This window comes from Phlebotomus papatasi, chromosome 1, assembly GCF_024763615.1.
Source record: "Phlebotomus papatasi isolate M1 chromosome 1, Ppap_2.1, whole genome shotgun sequence".
In the NCBI taxonomy this organism is placed as follows: domain Eukaryota; kingdom Metazoa; phylum Arthropoda; class Insecta; order Diptera; family Psychodidae; genus Phlebotomus; species Phlebotomus papatasi.
Window position 1 is genome coordinate 52868967 of NC_077222.1, and position 26861 is coordinate 52895827.

The following is a 26861-nucleotide window of genomic DNA, read 5'->3' on the forward strand; positions in this document are numbered from 1 at the left end:
AAACCGGCCGACTAGAGGGTACTTTACCTTATTTGTAATAATTAAGAGAAAAACGAGAATCCGCAGCCGCTATTCTACAATTTTTTGACACTCGCCACTATTTATTATCCAAAACCGTTATCGTGGCAAAGATAAATTTCAAAATACACCCCCGTTGCCAAAAGTTACTTCGGTTACGATCTCTAGTCCCAAGTCGCTATCTCTTACCGTTTGGCCACTAGGCGTGGTAGCGGTCTAGCGTTTCTGTTATATGAGAAAATGTCGCCTTCCAAACATTCAGTTCTTTGCACCGAACGGGAGTTGAATTCACAATTATGAGAGTTTATAGTCAAGCATCTCACCGCCCGAGAGCCTACTCGCACTCTTACCTATTGCTTCACGAAATCCCCAAAAATGTCGTTGAATCAAATGGTTTGAATCAAATGGCAACGCCTTCTTCAAATCGCTGACAAGTCTGAAACGGTTATTACAACCGATTATGGACCGATAATTTATTTTTGTCCGAAATTTAATATTGTAACTTATAAGCTAGGTATCTGATTATTTAGCAAAATTATCTGATCCCCTTGATGTTGATGTATGATGACCTTTGCTGAAAACCCCATGTTGATATCACTTATTGTTCTTTCTTCAGAAAAGAAGCATGTAGACGAAAAGATTCCCATTTGAAAAATTGATTTCAAATGTTAACCGTGTTTTTTGGAACTTTATTTGGAAAAATATTTTTATTGGGATTTTTCTAAATTTTTGATTTTTAATTCAATGGCTTTCCACCGAATTCTTGCACCATCTTATTAATTCTTTTCATTAGGGACTTCACAAGCCCATCTCCACGGTCGCGGACGACCTTCTTACACTTCCTCTTGAAATCCTGCAAGTCCTCGGCTGGCATAACTTTCTTTCTGAAATCGGTCTTAGAAATTCCACAGTATTTATCTATCGGGCGAACTTCAAAGGTGCACTGTTTTAGGGTGACTGTGGTATAACTGGAATCGGGAATCTTTGTTCTTTCCATTTTGTTTTTTACACTTTTGTTTTTCCCAGTTTGTCTTTGGAATCTTTGTCTTCGGTAATTTTTGTTTTTTTTGGAAACTTTGTCTTTGGAAATCTTGTCTTTCATACATTTTGCACAATTTTCGTAAATTTTGTCTGTAACACATTTTGCACAAGTAATATTTTATAATTTTCCAAAAATTTCCCTTTTCTCAGAAAATTTCCATTTGCCCCAAAGGACGAAATTAAAAATTTCCCAAAACACAGAACATTTCCCTTTGCCCTGAAGGATGAAACTAAAAACTTAAAAAAAAAACACCATTGTAATATCATTACTTTATTTAATAAAATATACTAGTTTAAAATTATGAAAGACAAGATTTCCAAAGACAAAGTTTCCAAAAAAAAACAAAAATTACCGAAGACAAAGATACCATTTACACCGTCGCATTGGATTGAGGTTGAATTTTCTCAAAATCGGATTTTCGGACAATTCAGTTTGATTCTAATTCGACAGTCTAAAAATGACCTCAATGAAACCGTGTAGATTGCGGCCTTAGATTGAGACTTAATGATCGGAAATCCGATTTTGGAACAATTCAAAGCCAATCTAATGCGGCGATGTAAATAGCCTCAAAGATTCTAAAGACAAAATGGTAAAAACAAAGATTCCGTAAACCGGTATAACTTCATGATGGCAGATCAGGGGGCAAATTTCGCTATTCGGGAGTTTCTCACGTGAGTACAAAAATCGAGAAATGCACATTATTTTAGAATGGTTGACTCGATTTTTCCTTAGTAAACTTAATGTGTTTCTCGATTTTTGTACTCACGTGAGAAACTTTCGTGATAACAGTCGCATTTTTTTAAGAATGGTACAATAAGTGATCTACACTGAGAAAAGAAAGGGGAGCGATTAACTTTTTTTCCTCGTAACCTTTACACTTTTTATGTGTAAAAATATATCAACATTTTTTAATGTTAATTTTACACCTTTTTAAGGGTAAAATTAACATGAAAAGGGTAACTTTTACCCCCAATACACCTAAAAAGGATAATATTTACACCGATTTCGGATCAATAATACAGGGTAAAATTACCATTTCCGTAATGTTATTTTGACTTTTTCGGATTTTCAGTGTAATAATGTTTAAAAATCTCTTATTCACTCAAAAAAGTAGTATCGAAAAGTTATCATTCCACCCCTGACTAGATTCTCTTAAAACGATAACGAAGAAAAAACAAAATCCAAAGCCTACTGCGACTAATATCATATCCAGCGAATTGGAAATATGGATTAGAATAATGTCACGACCGGCAGTTTGTCGCTAGCTCTAGAAGCCAAACGGTTAGAGATATTGACTTAGGATTTTCGGGGAATAATCACCATAAGCTGACCAAAGGACCCAAGGACACACCCCTAATTTTGCTCAATTGTCACCCCTTCCCGTGCAAAACTATGTTCTTTGGTATCATTCGAAAACATCTCGTGTGATTTTTTTCATTATTTGACATATTTTAGAGATTACCCAGGCAGACATTGCGTCCTTATGCGAAAATACCGTTGAATCATGCGTTATAACGGTTTTTCAAAGTTAAAGGTCAAAATAGTTTTAGAGGGTGTATTTATTATTCGAAAGGGGTATGTTTGAGCTCGTTGGAAAGGTCTTGGAATTCCTTACAAGTCTGTACCGATTCCAATCGGTTATGAACCGGTAATGAACCGATTGTGTACCGTCAAATAATTTTTATCCGAAAATCAATTTTAGTAATTTATAAATTGTTTCAAAGTTCAAATTGTTTGTAAAATCAGGGCTGAGATGATGGCTTATTTTCGATACTATCGACTGTCGATTCTGAAATATTTAAACGATTGCTGTACTTCCTGTGACTAATATAGGTATTTATCAACAGCCACATTCTTTTTTGAACGTCACAATGAATGGCTCGACAATACGCAAAAGCTCGACATTCACTTAATCTAACAGATATAGATTTATCGATACTATCGATTCGGTAGTGTCGAAAAGTTATTATTGCACCCCAGTAAACGGTAAATGTTGCGAAAGGACTTTTTAGATTTAGAATCGATGTCACGCGTTCGAACACTTTGCAAAGTATGGGACGTTTTGCCATCCCTTTATAATATAAGAATCTCACCTACAAGAAGCAATTTTGTTGTACAATATCGGAAAAGCAGAAAGATGTTTTCTAAAATCGATATTTTTCTCTTGTCGATCTTTTCTTTTTTCTCAAGTTTTTATGTCTTTTTCTATCTCTTCTTTTGTTGCTGAACAATTTTGCCAAAAGAAATGATTCTTAATAACTTTTCCATTCACTGTGTACTTTACTTTTTATTTTTTTTTGAAAATGCTTCCCAAAAGTTGGTGGAAATTAAGAAAGATTGACAAGAATAGGCAAGTGTATGAAATTTTCAAAAGAAAGTTTAGTTTTTTTTAATTCATTCCCTTTCATTATAATTTTCACTGTAAAATATGAGAAAAAAAATAGCACAAATTTTTACCTTCCTCTTTCATGGATTTTAACCAGTTGTTTTATTTTTTTTTCTTGCTTAGTGGTTTAATGCACACACACGAAAAAAAATGTGAGATCGAATGCTTAGAATGTTTAATGTGAATGGATTTGCTCGTGATAAAAAAATCAGTCTTCATGTAAAAGAAATCTTGTGTGAAAATTCCAAAAGTATTTTTTTTTATATTTTTTCCCCATAAATTATAAGTTTTCTAATTGAGTTTCTGATGCAGTTAAAAAGAGATAGTTTGGGTTTTATGGTTTTGTTTTTTTTTTTGCAGACGAATAGTGTACAGCGATTTAAGCAATATTGCACCAGAGCATTATGCTAAACATATGACACATCGTTTGGCTGAAATAAAAGCCGTATCGAGTCCTGATGATCGTGGTTTTCTTATTCAAATACTCGAAAGTGCTTATCGGTTTACACTGGGATCAATTGCTGGAGCTGCTGGTGCCACAGCGGTCTATCCAATTGATTTGGTGAAGACACGAATGCAGAATCAACGAACGGGTTCATTTATTGGGGAAGTGGCATATCGAAATTCCTGGGATTGCTTCAAGAAGGTTGTCCGGCATGAGGGTGTTTTGGGTTTGTATCGTGGCCTGGTGCCACAATTGGTTGGTGTTGCACCCGAAAAGGCCATCAAACTCACTGTTAATGACCTTGTCAGAGATAAAATTGGGGACAAGGGAGTTGTCCCGTTGTATGGAGAGATACTGGCTGGAGCCTGTGCTGGCGGAAGTCAAGTTATCTTCACCAATCCTCTGGAAATCGTGAAAATTCGTCTTCAAGTGGCCGGTGAGATTGCTAGTGGAGCTAAAGTTCGTGCCTGGAGCGTGGTGAAGGATTTGGGGCTGTTTGGACTGTACAAAGGGGCTCGAGCGTGTTTCCTGCGCGATGTACCCTTCTCTGCCATCTACTTCCCCATGTATGCTCACACTAAGTCCCTGTTTGCAGATGAAGATGGGTAAGTCAAAAACTCCTTTTTCTTCTCTCTAAATTTTTTTTAAATGATTTTTTTGCCTTTGGAACCTTCGAACCAGTGTCTGATTTTATTTTAAATATTTATAGCATATTTTCGAGTTTGTTGCATAATTTGTCCTCTAGCAAATTATTTACTGATAATGCATGGCACTGTAGTGATAAGAATTGCATCATGGACATTATCAATGCAATGGAAAAATCAATATCATGAAAACAGAATAAACAGAGGAAGGTGGGGCAAAATGTAACAAAACGTATATTTTGTTTTTTTCTGAGCTCGCAGAAGATCAAAAACTTTTTCGAAGATCATTTTGTTTCTTCATTTCAAAAAGAAATCTGTGTTTTTGAACCATTTTCTAAAAGTTAACTTTGTAAAAATGCTGGGGAAAATTTATTGAAAAAATAGAATGAGATGATTTATGACATTTTCATTTACGAGCTGTCGTGAATTAAATTTGAATATAATTTTTTTTTTTTAAATTTCATGATCACTGAGAGAAATCCGAAAAAGTCAAAATAACATTCCGGAAATATTATTTTTACCCTGCAGTATTGATCCGAAATCGGTGTAAATATTACCCTTTTTAGGTCTATTATGGGTTAAAGGTAGCCTTTTTCATGTTGATTTTACCCTCAAAAGGTGTAAAATTAACATTAAAAAATGTTGATATATTTTTACACCCGAAAAGTGTTAAAGTTATGACGAAAAAAAGTTAATCGTAGCCTCTTTTTTTCTCAGTGATAAATGGAATTTTAGAGATTGTTTTGAAAGCCATTTGGGACGAGAAATGTCTATTTTATGACTTAGAAAAGGCAGAAATGGCGAACTGGAGGCGAAATGGGCTGAATGTATTTTTTATTACAGATTTTGCCACTCCCTATCTCAAGTGATTTTGTTTTTTTTTCGATAAAAGGCCTTCCCAGATGGAAAAGCCTTTGAACAATCCTGATACAGGCAACGGGATTGTATTCCGGAAATCCAAAATTTTCGAAAAACCTGTACTAATACCTTAATTTTGGATAAATAAGTTGATCAAATTTGATATCTCCTGTGAAGAAAATATTAAAGAAATAATTCTTTGTCTTTGCGTAACCTGTCATTCTATAAAAACATTGGGCCATTTTTGAGAAAAACCAAAACCCACATTGACCAAAAGCTCGAAATAAGCATAAAGTTAATTAAAAAAATACTGTTTTGGAAAAATATAACGCTATCATCAGTACTTAAACGATTCATTACCGATTGCGACTAATGCTGCCGGATTGAGAATTTCAAATCCTTTCCAACCAATTCGGTTGAAAAATGAGCCTTACAAAGTGGTTTAACCCTTTAAGGACGAGAAGCTTTCCGCTGAGCGTAATTCAACGAAATCAAGTTTCCCTCGATATTTTAGCCTAAATAAGAGATTTACGGTTGAAAAGAAATTTTCCCATCCCTAGGAGTCCTGGAAAACTATGGGTCATATATGACCCAATCGTCCTTAAAGGTAAAAAAGCACAAAATTTTCCAGACGACTAGTTTACTCGTTTGTTCTGTTATCTTTGAAGGATAAATAACTTGAATATATTTGTGATAATAAAAAGAGTTATTTAGAGTACGAGTAAAAATTAAAACGATCAAAATTTAATTTTAAAAAATCTCATTCAATTTTTGGTCTCAAAGACTCTTGAAAACTGGTACATAAAAACAATATTTTTTATGAAAAAATGTATTATTGTTTACTTCATTTTTAATTTTTATGATATTCATCGAAAAAATTTCGCATACTGGTAAGGTAACACAGATATAAATGTCGCATGCCTCACAAATACCATTGGTCTTATAATCCTTTTTTCTGGTAGCACCATGTGCACCTTTGTTTTCTTCGAAACATGTTTGATGGTAATGGGTAGGTGCAATGTTGCTTGTCTCTGGGAATTTTAGACGTACAGTTGCACATTGCTGTGGATCTGGGAGTTCTTCCGGAGTTGATGCGTTTTCGATGAAGACTTCAAAGTCCACTTCATCCACGTCTTATTCCAAATATATTGTGTCGCTTTCGTTCAGGACAAGATTGTCGGCATCATCGCTATCTTCCGGGCATAATATGTGGATGATTTCGGGTTCATTGATCGTGAAATTTTTTTCCTGTTTTGAAGTCATGTACAAGAGTAAATAGTTATGAATTTACAACATATACGCAGAAGTATCTCATAAATTATCAAAATATTACCTTCTTCAGTCAGTATTGCACTGGGAAATCTCAGGTAATTGATATATCACACAATATTACACGAATAATTAACTATTATGCGCACACATACACAAAAACATGAAACAGTCTAGCCTCAAATCTTCGAAAATCCACTAGAGACAAATTCGGTGTTTTTTTACCTTTAAGGACGATTGGGTCATATATGACCCATGAAAATTATAAAGCTTTCCTGAAAATACCAATAAACTATAATTTTTACTTTGTTGAGAAATATTATGTATAGTTATTATAGTTTCTAGTCCCAAGAGGGTTTTGCTTAAAAAAAATTAGAAATATTAAAAATATTAAAATTCAAGCACCAACGTGAAAATTTGAAAATTAGTTATTTTTGATCTCAAATATTTTTTATATAGCAAATAGTTGGAGATTTGCAAAAAAATATCCTAGATTCCTACATCTTTCTACTTCGTGATTATATACACAAACATTAGAAAGAAATAACTTCAGGTAGTCTGGAAAAATTATTTTTTCTATGGGTCACGGGTGACCAAATCGTCCTTAAAGGGTTAACTTCAACGTTCAAAAATTCAAAATGGAGAATTTTCCGGTCATAGGTACGTACGTATGGACGAAATATTCGCCTGAAAAACCTCTAAAACATATCCGAAAATCATTGAAAAGTTTAGAACATTTTTGAGAAAAACTAAAAAATATCATGATCTTTTGAGAGCGGTGTAGAGGAGAACAGGAGGAGAGACGAAAAAAACGCTTGCAGATATTGTTTTTTTTATTGGGGGTCATCGAATACCGGAAGTTCATACCTTTTACCGTTTAAGCTCCAGAACAGTGACAAGATGAAAAAAAGCGGATTGTATAGACTACTAGGGCTCAGTAGCGTACCTAAGGGGGTGCGGGAGGTGCGGTCCGCCCAGGGCGCGAGCCTCCAGGGGCGCCGATGTTCCTTTATTTTTTAGACAACTGAACCCTGACCCTTTATTCTTTAAATGCTGAAGTGAAAAAGATTTAACAAAATAGACTCCGAGTCTTTCTGGATTGCCCCTGTAGTTCTAACAATGCCTTACGTCCTTATAATCTACCATAATTTGCGTTAACACTTTTATTTAATTTTCTCAGAGACCTTCCGGGGCGCCTCTCTAGTTCTTAAAATGCATTTTGTCCTTATAATTCTTCAAAATTTTGCGTTGAAATAAATAAAAAACTTAATTTCTTCACGAGACTTTCTATGGTGCTCCTCTTGCTCCGAAAATGCATTTTGTCTTTATCTATTAAAATTTCGCATTAAAGAAAAGGATTTTTTAATTCCCTCACTTTCTAGGGCGTATAATTGTTCTAAAGGCTTTCTTGGCGCCCATAAAGCTCTAAAAAAGCATTTTGCCCTTATATTTTTGCAAGATTTCGTGTTGAAATAAAAAAGGACACTTTAAATTCCTTCAGGTGCTTTTTGGGGGCACCTAATTTGTTGCAGAGCTTTCTTGGCATTCCTCTTGGCTCCTGAAACGCATTTTACCCTTATATTCTTTGAAGATTTCGAGTTGAAATAAAAAAATACTTCAAAATATTAAATCAAAATTGTGCTGAAAATACGTATAGCTCAAGTATAAGATGGTTCAGATTGTGTATAAAACTGGTATATACTTCTCAAATATTGTGCATGAAATCTGCATAGCTCAAGCCGCTCAAGCATAAAACGGTTTATATTGTGCTGAAAACGGGCACAGCTGTTAAACATAAAACGATTAAGATTAAGAGAACTGCTAAAAATTTATATTCAATTTTGTTTGAGCTATGCAGGACTATGCTCAATTTTAACCATTTTATTCTTGAGCTGTGCTCGGCTGTACCAGTTCTGACGAGCACCATCTGTTTTAAGAAGCCTAACCGCTGTGCATGTTTTCAGTACAACCTTAACCATTTCATGCTTAAGCTGTGCATGTTTTCAAAATAATCTTAATTAAAATACTCTTCTTCAAAATTTTAATTTTTACTGTTGATGAACATTGAGTACTTCTACTTTTGCGTTTAACTTTTATTAAAAAATAATTAAAATTTCACTGCATTTTCAAAATTAAACCAGTTAAACTCAAAATTAAAAGTTAAATTTTTCAAGGAATATAGTATAGTCAATGATACTGATAAACAGTAAAACCCCCCGCTCGAACAATTTTTAATGTGGTAAGGGAGGGCGCCTTCGCGTACAACCGCACCCCCCGCATAAGTGTCTAGATACGCCACTGATCTTGAAAAGTTTCATTTTTGGGTCACCGGTGACCCAATCGTCCTTAAGTGTTAAAAGGGTTAAAATGGTATTTATTTGACCTTTTAAAATGTTTAATAAAAAATCCGAAATTATTTTTTGGAGTTATTTAGTATAATTAATTCATAAGTACAATCATTCAGTAAAGCTAGCGGAATATCACATCAGACTTTAACGGTGACGGTAAAAATTTGGCGGTCAATGTGATTCAGTCCTTAAACATTTTTACAAATTCACTGAATATGCCAACTTTATCAAAATACCGCTAGATGGCGTGTGCTTTAATTCCATGTCAAAATACATTCATTCAATTTCATTGAGTAATTTATATGTAATTTATGAGAAAATAAACGGATTTATTAGAGATTCTATTTTATTTATAACAGTAGTGCCTTAAAGATTTTTTCTAATGCTTACACGTAATCGCGTGCACTCTTTTAGGCATTGGGGGAAAACTTCTATGCAAGGTGTTATTTTTATGACCATTTTGCAATGCATAAATTCTATTGAATCATTAAAAGGATATAAAATTAAATTTTAATAAAAAGTGTTTAATGAACTGATTTTAATTGATTAATTTGATACATTGTTGTGCAGATATAACAGCCCTATCTCATTGCTCGTTGCTGGTGCCATTGCTGGTATTCCGGCAGCATCGCTCGTGACACCGGCTGATGTCATTAAGACACGACTGCAGGTTGTTGCCCGAACGGGTCAGACAACGTACACGGGCGTCCTGGATGCTACACGGAAGATAATGCGGGAGGAAGGGCCTCGGGCATTTTGGAAGGGTACAGCAGCTCGTGTATGTCGATCATCGCCACAATTTGGTGTGACGCTGGTGACTTATGAACTGCTGCAGCGTCTGTTTGTTGTGGACTTTGGTGGAAATAGGCCAACGGGTTCGGATGTGAAAAAGGTGAAAACTGTGGAACCGACTGTGTTCAAACAGAATCCCGATCACATTGGTGGCTATCAGGCTGCTGTGCCAATTGTCAATGGGATTGAAACGAAGTTTGGACTATCCCTGCCACGATTTGCCTCTAGCATCCAATCGCCCCCGAAGACGTGATGAAGGTAAAAAAAAAAGAAACACAAAATGCGCTTTGGAGTCTCTTGGTTGAGGTACAGGTTTATATTTTTTTGAAAACAAAACAACAACAAAAATTACTGTTTTTAAATAAAAGTGTCTTCAGTGTGTCTTAAGCACCGAACAAAAGAAATCGTAAGGAAAAAAAAGAGTTCCACAATTAAATTGGGGATGAAAATGTTAAAGAATTTTTTTTCTTATGTTTTAAAAAAAAATTGCTGCAAAGTGGCAAAAACAGAGAGCAAATATTTTTTCTACAAAAATCTTGTTGCGAATGTTGAGAGAAAGATGAAAATTAATGCATTTAGGATTGAAAACATAATTTTCTTTCTATCTTCCGTAAAAATTTTTTCAATGTTATTCTTGGAGCTCAATCGACACGCTTTGTTTATTAACAATTCCTCCATACACATTATTAAATATGGAATTTGTGATCACAACTTTGAGCAATGTAGCGATGAGAAAAAAAAAGTGTAAAAAGAAATCAAACCAGTGAAGTGAATTCTTGTCCATAAATGTCGGATAGCGCCAAATGATGCAGATGCAAAAAAAAAATTGTGTTGATAGGAAAAGAGCTTAGAAATTTTTTCCAGGGGATTAGAAGATCATTGTAAAAATTAGTCAATGGCGCACGACGAAAATAATTGAGGACTCCTTTACATTGGCAATACCAATTTGGTTTTTTTTACCGTCCCAAAATAGGCCCCGCCCAAAAAATGAACCAGATCATGATCCCTTATGAGAAATAATCAATGAAGATTGATATTTCTGTGTTATGCTGCGTGATTATTAGTGAGATAATGTCACACTCAAACAAGATCTTTATCCCTTCCCTCATACTCATTAGTAGGGTCTTATGTCCAACCCTCTAAAAATTAGCCACGCCCTCTCTGTATTATATGACTTTATATTAAAAAAAAAACCTTATAACATTGAAAATATATATTTTTCTATGAGATTTGCAGAAATCTTGGGAAACTATAAGACGAGGATGTCGAAAGTGCTACGAGAAGGTAAAGTAATTTTCGCCACTCCCCCTCGATTTCTATACAAGGCGTTTACTTACCCTAAACTGAATTTTTCATCCATTTCTTTAAGAGATCAATGATGCTGTGCCCCTTTAAGCCACGCCCATTTGTTATTACGCTTTTAATGCCAAAAATCCAATTTTTTATCCACCGCCTTGTAAAATTGTCAGAAATATTAGGTAAAAGAAATGTTTCATTCATACTAATATCACATAAAAATTGCAATATTTGCAAAAAGTGGACCGAAATAAACGTGAAGAAGAAAATATATAAAATAAAGAGGTTAATTACTTACAAAATTGGCCACGCCTCTTTGAATGTTTGTGAAAATAAAATATTTGTATTATTTATCACAAAAATTTAAAGGGGTGTGGCCAATTTTGTAAGTAGGGCACTCAATCTGAAAACTGGTAGAGCACTAGCTCTATGATGCAAGTGTCCAGGATTCTGGAAATTCTGGAATTTTTCTGGCCTTAAAGGTGAATGAATTGCATACAGTGAGTTTCACTGCACTTGATTCCACTGAGCATGGAACTGACATGTATAAGAAAAATAATAATGGATGTCCCGAACTCCCCTTACGGGAAAAGCCTAAGATCCTTTTTGGAACATTGTGCCACCTTTTTTGTAAGTGTGTAGCTTTTAAGAACTATAGCTACAAATTAAGTCGAACTTCGCTGTCAGAAGATCAAGCTCGTAAAGAAGACGTGATTTTAGCAACATTACGGGAAACGTTTTCAGAAACCCAAAATTCACACTTTTACTCTCAAAACAAATTTATGTCGCCTTAAAATTTTGAATATTTAATGAATGAGTGCTAAAACATCGACTAAACCAACCATCAGATTCCATCCGGTATTAGGCGATCTCGAAAGGCTTTTGTTTACAAAAAAAAATAGGCCACACCCTCAATTTGACTTTCGTAAAAAAAAAGAGAAAAGCATTGTAAAATATCACAGAGTTTGTTCGAAAAGGTCTGGACTTTCTTATACTCTCAATAATTTTAGAAAAGAGCATATTTGAATTAGGGGTTTTAGGTGCAAACAAAGATAATAGAGGCGTGGCTTTTTACCAGCTAACAATGGTAACAAATGCATTGAAGTAGTGCAATTTAATTTCAGATAATTATCAATTTATTACCAGGGTCGAGGTTTTGACAGTAGAGTGATGACATAAATTATGTCCTCGCCACAATTTTTGTCAGAAAATTATTCCAAAATCCAAAAAAAAATGTGATGCGCTATTAAGACACATAAAATTATTTTTGATTTTGAGGTTTTTCGAAATCATTTTGGGACTAAATTTTTTTGCGGGTAGGCCATAAGTAAAGACAAAGGCCATAAGTAATGCCGCCACCCTAGTTCTGAAAAGTGTGACCATTTTTAGTGTATTTTTTTCTGCTTTCTGCGTAATGTCATCAACATTACGTCTGTAAACAGACTAGGATTTTCAGTATACTATATTGTATCCTTATTACGTTTAGGAATGACCTTCCCTGTTTGAAGGCTTTTTCCGGTTGAGATCTATACTTATCCCTGTTCGAAGGTATAAAGTCGAAAATTCGAAGGTACAAAGTCAAGTTTCTTTGGCACGATGGGAACATCTGGAAAACATAGAAAATTCCACTTTCTGTAAGGGCCCGTATCGTAGGGATAGCTGAGATTTTTTGTGAGAGAAGTCTGGTCTCCTCGTAGAAGTGGCTATGTAATTGTTCCCGAAACCTAATGAAAGAAATTTTCTTTCAGACTCCGTGAAGACTTCAACAATTTTCAAAATTTTCCTTAACCAGAAATTTGCGTATTCCACTTGAATAGTAGACTTCTCCAATGTAACCGAAATCGACTATGTCAAATAAATGGACTCAGATCATTATTAGATTTGTCAATGATTCCAAGACCTTTCCAACGAACGTAAATTTGCTCAAATCGGTTGAAAAATATGAATTCTGGAGCCTTTTTAACCTTTGACTTTGAAAATCCGAAATTTCGAAATGTTCAAAAAACATGTGGTTTTGGAAAGGAGAGGCAAAAGTGGGGATAAATGAGAATCATGTTAATAATTTATGAGTACAGTTTTTTTCCGAAGGGTCTAAAAGTGTTCTATCCGTTCTATCAATGAAGCAGCTAAGTGTGGGGAAATGTAAACAAGGGGGTGTTTCTTCCGAATGGGCGTGTCTCCACTATATTCCTCTTCATGTCTTTTGGTAATTTAAAATAAACGTATTGTGTTTCTGGTGGTGGCACTCAAAGAGTCAAGTAGTGGAGTACTTATTCTTTCCGTACAGAAGTAGATCTTGAAAAATTCGAAAATCTATTTGAAGATCCAAAAGAGGCTTTCTTACTTCTTAATACTTTCGCAAGGTGGCGGAAGTTACATCCTGTTCGAATTTCGAAGTGCTCAAGTGTTAAAATGTGACGGTCTTCACTTCACATTGTTGTGAGGAAAAAAAAAACAGAACAACGACGTTTACTGTTCTTGCCCCAATATTTAATCACTCCATTCTCACTGAATAACTCTTTTGCCAGCTTTTTAGTGTGATATTTGATAAATTTTCCCCACCTTGTTCGAAAATTTAGTATGAAAATTCGAAATTGAATTTGAATTCTTTGAACTTCAACGACTTTTTGTGCAAATAGAGTTCCATTTACCTTTCATCCAAGACACTATTGGAGAATCAAAATCTACTTCTGTTTGGGCTCATTTTACGATTCAAATGTCCTAGGTTCGAATCGCCTTTAGGTCACCAGGGTATGAATTCTGAGGTTCGTGATCTACTCACATGAGAAATTCACGGCTCTGAGATCACCTTTAGTAAGCGTTTTGTGAAGCTTTCGTAAAAACTATACCAGGCTTCCTTATGTGCTGTAATAGTTTTACATGACACTTTTACATAAAAACTTAACGAAACTCTTACTAAAGACGATTTAAAAGCCGTGAGTTTCTGACGTGAAAAACTTACGCAACTCAGAATTCATACCCAGGAATTATTCTGGCATTAAAGGTGTTTGGATTGCATTTGACGAGTTTAACTGCTTTTGTTTCCAAGGGGAATAGGATTGGCAGGACTGGCAAATTCCTTTCCTGTATGAGACAAAAGTAATAATTGGTATCCCGAAAATCTCGAATGCGAATGAAGGCCTAGTTCTTCAATAGAACTGTATGAAACCATTATTTATTCTTATTTATTGTATCTCTGCTCTAACTATATCTCTTACAAGCAATATTTAAAGGAATTTCTTAAATTTTTGTAGATTTTTTTCAATATCCATGGTAGGGGATAGTTCCTATGCTTCGTATGATCCCAAGCTTCGTAATGAATAATTTTTTCCTATGTTTCTCAATAAATTTGACTTTTCGTACCCGTATTTTAAAAACGAGGAGAAAGTCCCCAGTTTTTAAAATACATTGCAGAGTCCCAGGAAAAACTCAGCCTTTACGAAGCTTGGGATCGTACGAATCATGGGTACTTTTCTCTATGTGAGAGGCGTGGTTAATTTCTATAAGGGATAAAATCATTAAGCCTTATGCCCAACGCACAATAATTTTTGTTTAGTAAACATGTTTTTGACATTTCAGTGAGAGTGAAAGAGATCTTAATCTAGCCATCTCGTTCACTCTCATAGGAAATTTTCAAAAGATGATTGCAAACAAAATTTATTGTAATTATTATTGTAAAATTTATATAGTTTACCTCTGGAGTAGTATTTCTGTATTAAACTTTCAAAATCGTTTTATCCAAGTATAATGAAATCATAACTCCTAAAAGGGGCGTGATCTAAAATTATTTTTGGGCGGCGCTTACTGACTACCCAGAAGCCTTGGGATTAATGCAAAGTATAATGACTTTCCGTAGGAGTTCCAAAGTTAATCAAGAGGTCAAATACTACTTTTATAGTGAATAATAAAATAAAATTAGTATTGCCAGGTTAAAGTTATGCCAATAATTGTTGATTTTAATTATAAATAGTTGAAAGAGTGAAAGAGAGAGAGAGAGAGAGTGAGAGAGAATGTTAAAAATTATGTAAATATGAATGTATTCGTACAATAAAAAAAAATCGCTATTTAATTATGATAAGAAAACTTCTACAGGGAATTTTAATTAAATTCGTGAAATTTTCTCTGCGCATCATCTGCACAGATTGATGAACAGAAATCAACCTCATAATGATAGAATGAATGTAAAGCCAATATAACAATTAGACTGTCGGCAAAACTATCAAGTCCTACTTTTTTCCATGTTGCACCACAAGCCATGCAGAACCACTGACAATTGCTATATAAAACTGAGATGCAACTCCGGTGAGATGGTCAGTGTTGATGGTATTTTTGAGAGCTGTGCTTTGAAGGAAGAGAGAGAATCCCCCAAAAAAAAGATCTTCTGCCTCGATTTATGTGTAACTAAAGTTAATAATTTGATTTGTGTGACAATGAAATTAGTGATATCTATTCTAATCGTAGCATTTCTAGCTTTAGTGTGTAATGCAAAGACTGTGGATAATTCGTGGTTAAGTGTTGCACTTGAGGCAAGAAGTGAGTGGAAGAATTGTGGCAGGAGGCACGATGTGACACGCTGGGAATGCCTCAAGAGTCGGAGTTTGGATATTTTGAATAATGTGACAAATTCCGATGTTATTCCCATTATGGATAATATTAAATTAGTACGGAATACTGTTGGTGCGAGGTAAGGATGAGAGTTAGAATTTTTGGTTTTTTTTTTTTTTGGGAAAATATCACGCTCACGCAAATTGCCAACTCTGCAAAAGAACAAAAAAAAATTATCTCCCATCAACCAAAACACAATTTCCTCCCCTTTTTTGAAGATCAAACACAGTGGAAGACGAGAGGAAACTAATGGGCAAGTCGTGGGCTCAGCAGGTATTACATAAAATTGCCTCAACACTCAGCACCCACCATGTGGAAATTAATTTGGCCAGTGCTGGAGGAAATGGTTTGTACAACTTTTACGTACATTCACTTAAACTTTGTATGAATTGCTGGAAAATTGCATCTTTCGAAGTAATTTTTCAGACGACAAAACAGCCCTGGAGCACCGCAAATCCATGATGGACTTTATTAAATTTGCACAACTTTTCCGATTTTACCAAAGACCTTCCCAGTGAATTATCAATTTCTTGTAATACGGAAGTTGTTGTATGACCATCGATAAGTTTAGGATCTCCAGGGAACTTAAAAGCTCCCTTATCACACAAAACCTCTTTGCCTTTGTTCTTAACGAAATTTAGGAAGGGTTCCATCTTCTTCAAGGCCCTTCAATTAATACAAGAAATTTGATATTTTCACACATGACTTTAAGAAATTTCTCTCCTATTTATAGATGAATTTATGAATTATAAAAAGCTTTTTCTAATCTCAAAAAGATTGCTAAAGGCCAATAATGAAGCACATAAACCACACGCAGGGAATTTTAATGTGAAATTCGGTCAATGACGTCAATGCAATTTCCCGATTTTTTTTACATTGTTTGTTTTTTGAAGTTAATAAAACTATTCTCATTGATTTGCAGAATTAAGTTTTTCCCTTTTGATTTATATCTTGCATTCAATGACTGTAAAACAGATGACGTCATGAAACACTTATGATTTATAACCGGTGTAATTGCCTATTAATTAAATGTTAGCATAAGTATTCTCACGTAAACGTCCGTTAGAACTCTTCTCTTAATTCACTTCACATAATAGTAAATCGTTGCTTATTGCACTTTCTTATAATTTTTCCACACTTCGGATTTAATCTCAAATCTCAGCCATTTTTATGCGTTCTTGAAATCTTAATGATATTTGGAAATGCGTACTTGCATCTTCCCAGTTTTGTTGAATTGCAATAAGTCTATTTTATTGTTTGAAAACTAAAGAGAGCAAAAAGAAATAGGAGAAATCGGGGATACATTAGACATGCGCATGTATAAAGACGGTGGAAAATATATAACATCAAATTTAAACTAAAAATTTATAACAATTCAATAAATAAAGAAAGCCAAGTGTTTATAATATGAGTATATGATTATAATAAATAATACCCAACAGACAATAATTTTTGTTTTGTAAACATGTTTTTTGACTTTTCAATGAGAGTGAGTGAGATCTAGATCTAGTCATCTCGCTCACTCTCATGGGGAATTTTGAAAACATGTTTACAAACAAAAATTATTGTGTGCTGGGCATAACATTTTACTGATTAATGACCAGCGCACAATAACTTTTGTTTGTAAACATGTTTTCAAAATTTCCCATGAGAATGAGCGAGATGACTGGATGTAGATCTCATTCACTCTCATTGAAATGTGAAAAACATGTTTACTAAACATAAGTTATTGTGCGATGGCCATAATGTCTAGTAGGGTAGTTCTTTCGAAAATGTGATTCTGTAGTCGTGACATTTCCATTTCAGCTCATGTGGCATTGCCAGAAATCACAAAATTTATATTTTCTGACAATTGAAATAGCAATGAATTTTATTAAACAAATTAACCAAGATGGACTGTATTTGCATAAGATCATTAAGTAAAGCGATTTCATTAAAAAATCAATGAATTGAATTTTCGAACATATTCAATATGAGAAAAAAGGTCGAGTTGCATTGTCAGGTTTAGAATTCACATGTGACAGCGCCATAAAAATTGTAGAATTTCCCTGCAAGTTATACAGTATAACAATAAGTAAAAAGACTGTACAATATTCTAATTTTACCTATAGGAACACTGGTAAAAATAAAAGGATCAAGTTGATCCAAATTTGATCCTTTTGCAAAAGATGCATCAAATTAACATGTTCTATTATGATAAATGTGCATTCAAAGTTCAAAATTTGATCTATCCTTTGCAAAAGGATCAAATTTGGATCAATTTGATCCTTTTATTTTACCAGTGAAAGCTTATTGGAATAAAGGCGGAAGGAAAGGATTACGTACACTGAGAAAAAAGGGGGTGCGATTAACTTTTTTCCTCGTAACCTTAACACTTTTTAGGTGTAAAAATATATCAACATTTTTAATGTTAATTTTACACCTTTTTGAGGGCAAAATTAGCATGAAAAAGGGTAACTTTAACCCATAATACACCTAAAAAGGGTAATATGTACACCGTTTTCGGATCAATACTGCAGGGTAAAATTAACATTTGCGGAATGTGTACGTTCTTGTAAAGGAATTCTGTAATTTCTGTGGCATTGAGGGGATCTCAGTGGCGCAATTGGCAAGACCGTTGGGTCTTGGGTGGATGAGATCTCCGACTCGACTCCCAAAGTTGTGAGTTCGAGTCCCGCCCGGTGCAAACAACCTGTGAATAATAAAATGCACCGCCTCTGCCCAAAACACTCTGGGAGCATGGAAGAAGCATCCACATTGCGGGGAAGCCGCTCCACGGCGATCTACGATCAGCAAATTCTTCCAACACGGGATATACGACAACATGATTTAATAGTCATTAATATATCCCAATACGATTAATACAATGTGGCATTGTCACACGTGAGCTCGAAATCTGACAAGGTTAATTGAGCTTTTTGTCATATCACATGAATTCGAAAATGTAATTAATTGATTTTCTTTTTTAAAAAAATCTATATTACTTACTGTGTTATCACACTTGCAAATTAAAATTTTAATATGATTCACATTAATTGTCACTGGTGAGAGTCCAAAATTTGTGTGTTTGAATCATTTTATATTCAAAATTTGATCTATTTGTTGATAAAAAGGTAGACTTGGCCCGCAAAATTTGATATAAATTGATTTATAGCATTAATGCGAAAAATTAATGCGATTTTCTCTTTAATTTTTTAATGTGAAAAATATTTATGCTTTAGGTAAATTTAAACTTATTTTTGCAGGCCAAGTCCACTTCTTTATCAATAAATAGAAAAACCCCAAATATTAAGTGACTCAAAGACACAAATAACACATTTGGACGCTCACAAGCGACAATTAATGTGAATCACAGTAAAATTTTAATGTGCAAGTGTGATAACGCCTTTATTAATATTATGCAAATAGAGTTCGTCTTGATTGATATGTTTAATATTGTGGTATTGTCAGAGTGTTACAGAATTCTCCTACTGGTCTTCCCTACATAATCTGTTTATTAAGTTTAGTTTAAGGAGTTACGCGATTCACGAATACTAAAATAACAGCATATTTTTCTCTTAAAATTTAAGAACATAATAAAAAAATACTACTTCGACGTTTCCATTCCATACTATAATATCTCAGAGATTTAACTTTTCAGTACAGCCACTTGAAGTTGTTGATTTCCTATGCTGTGAAAAAAAGTTCCTATGCTGTCGAAAAAGTTAAATATCTCATTATCCGAACAACGAATAATCACTAAATTTTCACTAGTTGTAGGATTCGATCCCAGGAACAACCAACAAAATATCACTCAGAATAATATAATTCTAAGTCGCCTTAGAATAGTATAGAATGATGTCTTCGACTTAATTTAAGCTTTTAAAAACATAAAAGAATAGGGTAAGTGTGAGAAATTCCGTCCAGCTTGCAATTCCGGCCACCTTTTATGTTCCTCAAATTTCCATGAATTTTTAGTTTTTACATACTCTAGAGATTATACAATGCAAAAAATAACAAAAAAATATATATTCGACAAACGAGATGACATGGAAAAGGCTTTGCGAGAATTCCCGAAAGGCAAAAATCTATGAGAATGAAGGTGGCCGAAATAGGCCACCAAAGCTATGTCTACATTTTTATTCATTCTAAAATGTATTAAGAATGATTTTAGAGAAAATCAAGACGATAAACTGTCTACAAGGTTCCAAGCAACACTCCTTAAGAAGAAGTGATAAAAAAAATCAATTTTATATTAAAAATATTACATTTCAAACTTGAGACTTTGACGCTTGCATGCAACTATGCCGAAATTTGGCACACTTACCCTAATATTCAAATTACATTTTATGAAATTTTAATTTAAAAAAGTTAAAAATTGAGCAATTGGGATATGATTTTCAAAGACTATTTTTTTAATAAACTTATTCTGCCCTAGTCATGATTATTGAGAGTAGATTCATTAGAAGTCAAAAAAAAAACAATATTTTCTGTTAGAAAATTTGTTAAACTCGTACTTTAACGAATAATTTACTGTTTGTTTGATAACAACTTATTTAACCCATTCAGTCAATGTACCAGAAATACTTGAGATAGAATGTTCATTAATTAGTTTCTTACAGATTAATAGGGTAAAGGCTAATAATTTTGGACAGTCTACTTATAAGCATTGATGTTCCAAGTTTGAAGTCCGATATTTTCAATACTAATTGACTGTTTTTTTTTACTCTCTTTTCAGAAGGGTAAGGGTTGTTTAGAAACTTGGCAAGCAGTTTATCGTCTTATTTTTACTAAAATTAGTTTTAATACGTTTAAAAATGAATTGATATGTAGAGGTGAATTTGACTTGAATTTTGGACAACTTGGTTATTAATTTGGGCAACTTGGCTGTAAATTTGGACAGATAATTCGCCTCAACAGGTTGCCCATTGTTCTTCATTTCATGAACCAATCTTACCAAGTCCTCTTCCTGTTCATGTAAGGGAAACGTAGAATGTCACAAGAAGCCCGGAAACTTTCCATATCATTCATTAAAGTGAGTTGACTTCGGTACTTCAAGTACGTGCGGATTCGCTCATTCCCTGGCCTTTCCGGGAGCCTTTCAAGGCATTTCTCGCTACGTCTCTTTCGTAGAGATGATGCTCCTTTGTTTATCCAGGCATTTGTCCAACCTAGTCATCACAAAAGCTAAAACTTCACGAAATTTCGTGAGAAAAACACCTGTCCAAAATAAGGAGTATCACCTCACTAGTGAATTCTCAATCTCTTAGAAAATTTCCCATTTTTCACACGAAAAATCTAATTCACAAGGCAAATCACACTTCAGGTCAAATTTACAAATCTCCACTAACGTGAATCAACACAATTTTCAATGAATATTCAATAATATCACTCAAAAAAAGCGAAGAAACATTGTTAGTACTTCATCACAGCTAAATAAGACTGAAGTAAGCCACGAAGTTCTGTCATATTTTTCGTAAGCAATTGCTCACACTGAATTTTCAACAAAGCAATTTTAACTCAAATCATCTTCAAAATTTAACGTATTTAGTGTTAAAATCTTCTAAAAAGAACAAATATTTAGATAGAATTCATTATTCATCAAATATTGGAATAAAAATCCATAATTTTAATCAATTTATTTTTAGTGTCCAATTTTATACTCAAAGTGTCCAAAATAAGAAACTGGACAAAATTATGAGCCTTTCCCCTATATAAATTCATATATTACTATAGGAATCTTTTTCCACTGAAGAAGTAGTTGACATTAAGTCCAAAAGGAAAGTACACGCAAAAATCAGTGTGTAGAAATACCCCATGTTGACTACTGCCTCAGTTTCCCCTTTTAGTATTGCTATAATTCTGTTCTGTTAATGATATAAATATAAATATTTAGATATATACTTCAATCTTTAACAATACTTAGGGAGTGCGATGCTATCTCGCGTTGGTGAAATATTTGTGATTTATCATCCATTGTTGACAACAATTAATGACTGTAACTGGGGATAGGTAATAAACTTTAGATATGAGGTGTTTTCTATTCAAAATTCATCTGGAATTAATGATTTACAAATGATTGTTTATAGAGTGTAACATTAAGAAATATAATAAAAATCTACGGGGACGATGAAGCAGTTTCAGGCATGAATTATTTTTGAAAATTTAAAATTTTTGATAATAATATCAGTAAGGGAAGAGCACCTCTGATCGGCAGTGTCAGGTCAATAACTTATTGTTGCTCCAAATAAAATGCAATTTTAAAAATTAGGCATATATTTTCAAATAGATATGGAAATGGAACATGTCTCTTAGCATTCCGATCCACAGTGCTCTTCCCTTATATAAAAATGTGTGGTATGATTTTAAATAGCCAATAATGAAATTTATCAAGCTAGACTTAGTTAGTTTTAACTTCATAAAGTTTTGGCAAATGACTCTTAAAAATAACTTAAGTGCCTGACTACTCCACCCACCCCTATGTTGGTAGCCTCTGAGCATATTTCTTGAAAACACTTAGGGTAAGTGTGCCAAATTCCGGCCAGCTTGCAATTTCGGCCACTTTTTTGTTTCTCGATTTTCCATGAACTTTTAGATTTTACGTACTATAAAGATTATACAATGCAAAAGAATAACAAAAATGTAGCTTCGACAAACGAGATGACGTGAAAAAGATATTGGAAGAATTCCCGAAGGGCAAGGAACTATTAAAATGAAGGTGGCCGAAATAGGGCACCAAAGCCATGTCTACATTTTTATTCATTTTAAAATGTATTAAGAATGATTTTAGAGTAAATAAAGACGGTAAACTCTTTTCAAAGTTCCAAGCAACACTCTTTCAGAAGAAAGAATAAAAAAAATCAATTTGTAATAAAAATATTACATTTCAAACTTGAGACTTTGACGCTTGCATGCAACTATGCCGAAATTTGGCACACTTACCCTAAAACTTGTTTTATCTTAATACAAATTGGTTATCAAATTAATTGTCTTTACAGTTAAAAGACTCAAAAGCGAAGCTGTAAAGGTAATATAATTTTTTTTTGGACAAGAGTTAATTATCGGTTAATTATTGATTCATTATTTATAGGATACGATTCACGCTTGTCATTAACTCAAAGCAATGGGGAGATATTAGGGTTAAAAGTGGTGTACGGTTGAAAATGAAGTGCTTGGAAGTCTTTGGAAGTGGAGGTGCCCGATTATAAAGTTTTTTCTGCCTAATTCCATATTTTACAGACTACATTAAATTTATTAATAAATAAATTATTGATTAGTAAGTGTATGAAGTGCCTGGAAGTGGTGTACACATTTTCACCCTAATATCTCCCCCTTGACTCAAAGACTTTTCTATTGAACCAAAATTTTCCGAGATTTGAAAAATATGCTTTTTAGAGCTTTTTTTTTTAAACATTAACCCTATATATTATATTATGATATTTTAATATACTATATCGCTAGACTCGTTTTCGAGAAATTCTAAACGACACTCCTAAAAGGACTTCAATGTAATATTGGTCGATAAATCTTAAGTTGTTGTAATGGATAAAATTGGATTTATTGGAAAGTTCTTGAAATTTCCAACCCGATTGCATCGGTCTCAATCGGTAATGAATCAGTTAAGTACCCGTAAATGACCAATATTTTTAAATATGTTTTTCTGTCCTAAAACTTATTACCCATTTAGAGGCGAAACGGTCAGAGATACGAACTTCTGATCTTCGGAAGACCCCCACATAAGACGACACAAGGAAAACTATTATGATTTTTATTTTCCCCTACTCCTCTCCATCCCCTCCAAAACAATGTTTTTGGTTTTTTTTTTTAAACAAATGATTTATTTATACAATTATTTAAATATTTATACATATAACATAAAAAAATCGCCATCTTGAATTTTTGAAAGTCAAACTTTAACTCGGGAATCGGTATAGAATTTGGCACAAAGATGTATTATAGTTTGCCTTAAAAAGAATATAGAGCAAAATACTTATTTACTCAGAATAAACACATGTCTTCCTATTCATTGAAGTGTTTATCTTCTAAAATTTTTCACAAATTTTACGCTAAGAAAATTATTTGATGTTCGTCTTTGCTCCGGTATTCCTTACTGCTTTTCACGTCTAGTTTTCCATGCATGCTTGAATCTCTCTTGCATCTTCTGACGAAATGATATATAATATCGGCTTAGGGCTTTCGATAACCCCTAGTAATTAAATTTACTTTGTAGCTGTATTAAAACCTAAAAAAATGAGTTAGCTCCTTGTAATTTCCTAAAATTCGAAGAGAAAATTACTTAGCATTAGTATATTATTTCATAATTTCCATCTAATGGTTCTGCAACTTTTTTTTTAACTCTTCAACAGATCAATTTATTAAAGAATTTATTCATAGAGTAGACTCGTGCTAAATTATCAACTTAAGACAATCTTTCCTTGTGTATCACTGGCTAAAAAAGGGCTAGCAAAGCGTCTCAGTCTGCGAGCTTCTCGAACTCCTGAGAAGAAGTTCTGCCTTATATTCTTTTTCGCAATTTTTTGGGCGCATGTAAGATTAATGTCGATTTAAATCAATCAACATTTGACCAAATCAATTGAAAATTAGGCCATCCAGGCTGATTGACCTTTGACTTTGAATAACTCAAGATTACGATTTAATCGGTGAAAGGTGCCTAAGGACGAAATGTTCAGGTGGACTTATTACACAGCATATCCGAAAATCATTGAAAAAGCTTGGGCCAATTTTGAGATGAATAAAAAAAACATGCTTTTGGAGAGGATTGTAGGGGTGGAGTTAATTTAGAAACGTTTAGAGAATATTGACTTGTGGGGGGTCATCGATCACCGAAAGTCAATATCTCTTGCCATTTGGCAGCCAAGATGATGAGAAATTGAAAAAAAATGGATTGCGGGAAGTGCTATTTCGTGGAGTTCGAGCAGTTAAAAATATTTTTATTAGACTTCTTAAATAATTCAGTAAAAAGCGGAATACCGGCCTAGTATTATTCTCAGTATTCCTTGTAAAATTAATTAGAACAGTCCTCTGTCTAAGATAGTTCGCTCCTTCCTAGCTAGGCACAAAATATTCTTCATATATAGGGTAAGTGTGCCAAATTCCGGCCATCTTGCAATTTCGGCCACATTTTTTGTTCCTCGAATTTTCATGAACTTTTGGTTTTTACGTACTCTAGATATTATACAATGCAAAAGAATAACAAAAAATGTAGCTTCGACAAACAAGATGACGTGAAAAAGACATTTGAAGAATTCCCAATGGGCAAAGAACTATAAGAATGAAGGTGGCGGAAATAAGGCACCAAAGCTATGTCAACATTTTTATTTATTTTGAAATGTATTAAGAATGATTTTAGATTAAATAAAGACAATAAACTGTCCACAAGCTTCCAAGCAACACTCCTTAAGAAGAAGTTATAAAAATATTCAATTTGTATTAATAATATTGCATTTAAAATTTGAGACTTTGGTGCTTGCATGCAACTATGCCGAAATTTAGCACACGTACCCTAACTAGAAAAATATTTAAATAAAATATTTATCATGGTTCACGTAAATTATCCTGACATCGATTTTTTTTCTAATTTATGCATTAAATATATCCAAATGAGATAAACTTTTAAATTGATAAGTATATTTTCTTCTTTGGAATTTTCCCACTCAAACAGACTGAATGATTAACTTTTTCTCCATCGAACTTCTTAAAAGCTGTCGATGTGAAAAAGTTAGCAATAAGTATTTAGGATCAAAAGTATTTCACAAAGACTCCGTTATCTTATTGCATTCTCAACACGTTCGAAACGAAGTTAGAAAGTTGGCTCAAAGGGATGAAATCTTGTTGATTTCTCCGATATCACCTGTGACCTTTCTAACAATAACTTTCCCTTCAAATTCATTAAAAATGCCATGATTCCAATCTCTATGCGAGATTTTTCTTCACCTGCAAAATCTCTCACTTTGACGATCTTGATTTATTTCCCTGCTCGAACAAGAGATTAATAGGTACAAAACACGATAAAAAATATGGGAAATTAATTGGATGGTAATAGTATCAAATTATGTGAGTTAAGCTCCATATCAGATATTCAATGTTAGATTGTACGGAAATCACGCGTAAAAATGAGTGCACATTTCTCGGGAAAAAAGAGAGGCAAATTAAAATTTTTACCTAAATTAAGGTCAGTTGGAAGACAGAGAATATGAAGTAAAAAAATTAAATTTCTTTGTGGTATGGAACATGCACATGTGCGAAGATGATGTACTTCACCCACATTTATTGAAATTAGCTACCGTTAAATATACTATAGACATGATAAGCTATATGTACTTTTTCGCCCTCTATTTCTTCTCTCAAAGCAGATAATGAGGCACGAAGACGGCGTCATCATATGCTGCCCATGATTGCAATTGGTTTCACGGCGCTCGGAATGATACTCATGCCAATGGGGTTCCAATTTTTGGCTGTACTGGGTGGAAAGGCCCTACTGCTGGCTAAACTGGCTCTCATTCTTGCATCTATTAACGGGTTAAAACGGGTATACTTGTTTTATAGAACACACACTGGAGGGATCCATGGACTACCTTTGCCTTCTTCCTACGAATCATGCTTCACTTACCACTCATCTTCTAACCTCCTTCAAGATTTTTTTTTAATTTTTCATTTCACACTTCCTTCATATCGTCTCACTTTTGGACAATTTCACAACTAATTTAAGTTCTTTCATCCCAAATACCAACAGTTAGCTGCATCTGGCCTCTCCTACGGTCTCTACCAGAACATCCCACAGCAAGGTCCAGGACTCTACTTCGACAGGAACGATCCCAGCGCACAATATTCTCATCCTAGGGCTTTTTCAGCGCAGATACCATCACAAAATTGAAACACTGTAGCATTTATGTATAAGAATATTTATTTATTTAAATTAATAAATAATATTTTTTAAATGAACGAGTTTTTCTGCTTTGATACTCACTTATAGAGAATATTCAATTGCACTTTTCCTCTTCTTTCGCCTGAACAAATATTTATAGACCTTTTCTCATGGTTGTCCCACATAAAATGAATCTCTTGGATTCTCCAGAAAAATCGATAATTGAATGAGTTTGGTAACCAAAGAGGAAGCACTTAGTTTAGGAATCAATAGTTAAGCTATTGTGGATTTTGG

General features: G+C 33.8%; 2 protein-coding genes across 5 annotated transcripts in view; both read left to right on the forward strand.

Moving 5' to 3' along the window:
* LOC129806244 (calcium-binding mitochondrial carrier protein Aralar1) overlaps nt 1–10557 on the forward strand; it is a 32178-nt gene extending 21621 nt beyond the window's left edge. For both annotated transcript variants that reach the window (XM_055854702.1, XM_055854692.1), the window contains exons 6-7: nt 3807–4496; nt 9581–10557. In XM_055854702.1, coding sequence (XP_055710677.1) covers nt 3807–4496; nt 9581–10055 — 1165 coding nt within the window. In that variant the 3' untranslated portion in view covers nt 10056–10557. The remainder of the gene's footprint in view (nt 1–3806; nt 4497–9580) is intronic.
* An 800-nt stretch (nt 10558–11357) lies between these two features.
* On the forward strand, nt 11358–26640 carry LOC129806251 (uncharacterized). Of its 3 annotated transcripts, none has more exons than XM_055854725.1 (4): nt 11358–15782; nt 15922–16049; nt 26056–26231; nt 26436–26640. In XM_055854725.1, the coding sequence occupies exons 1-4, from the start codon at nt 15337–15339 to the stop codon at nt 26574–26576; spliced, it is 891 nt and encodes a 296-aa protein (XP_055710700.1). In that variant the 5' UTR covers nt 11358–15336; the 3' UTR covers nt 26577–26640. The 3 variants fall into 3 exon arrangements, with proteins under 3 accessions (XP_055710700.1, XP_055710708.1, XP_055710691.1); XM_055854733.1 differs by having other exon boundaries at nt 26056–26221; XM_055854716.1 differs by having other exon boundaries at nt 26056–26640.
* Nucleotides 26641–26861: the final 221 nt, after the last annotated feature.

What these genes read in the sequence shown, in the direction of transcription:
- LOC129806251 (XM_055854716.1), top strand. Translation starts at nt 15,337, where the DNA reads ATGTTGCACCACAAGCCATGCAGAACCACTGACAATTGCTATATAAAA. An exon ending in CGGAATACTGTTGGTGCGAG is followed by an intron (nt 15,783 to 15,921) that starts GTAAGGATGAGA and finishes CCTTTTTTGAAG; the next exon opens with ATCAAACACAGTGGAAGACG. An exon ending in GGCCAGTGCTGGAGGAAATG is followed by an intron (nt 16,050 to 26,055) that starts GTTTGTACAACT and finishes CTCTCAAAGCAG; the next exon opens with ATAATGAGGCACGAAGACGG.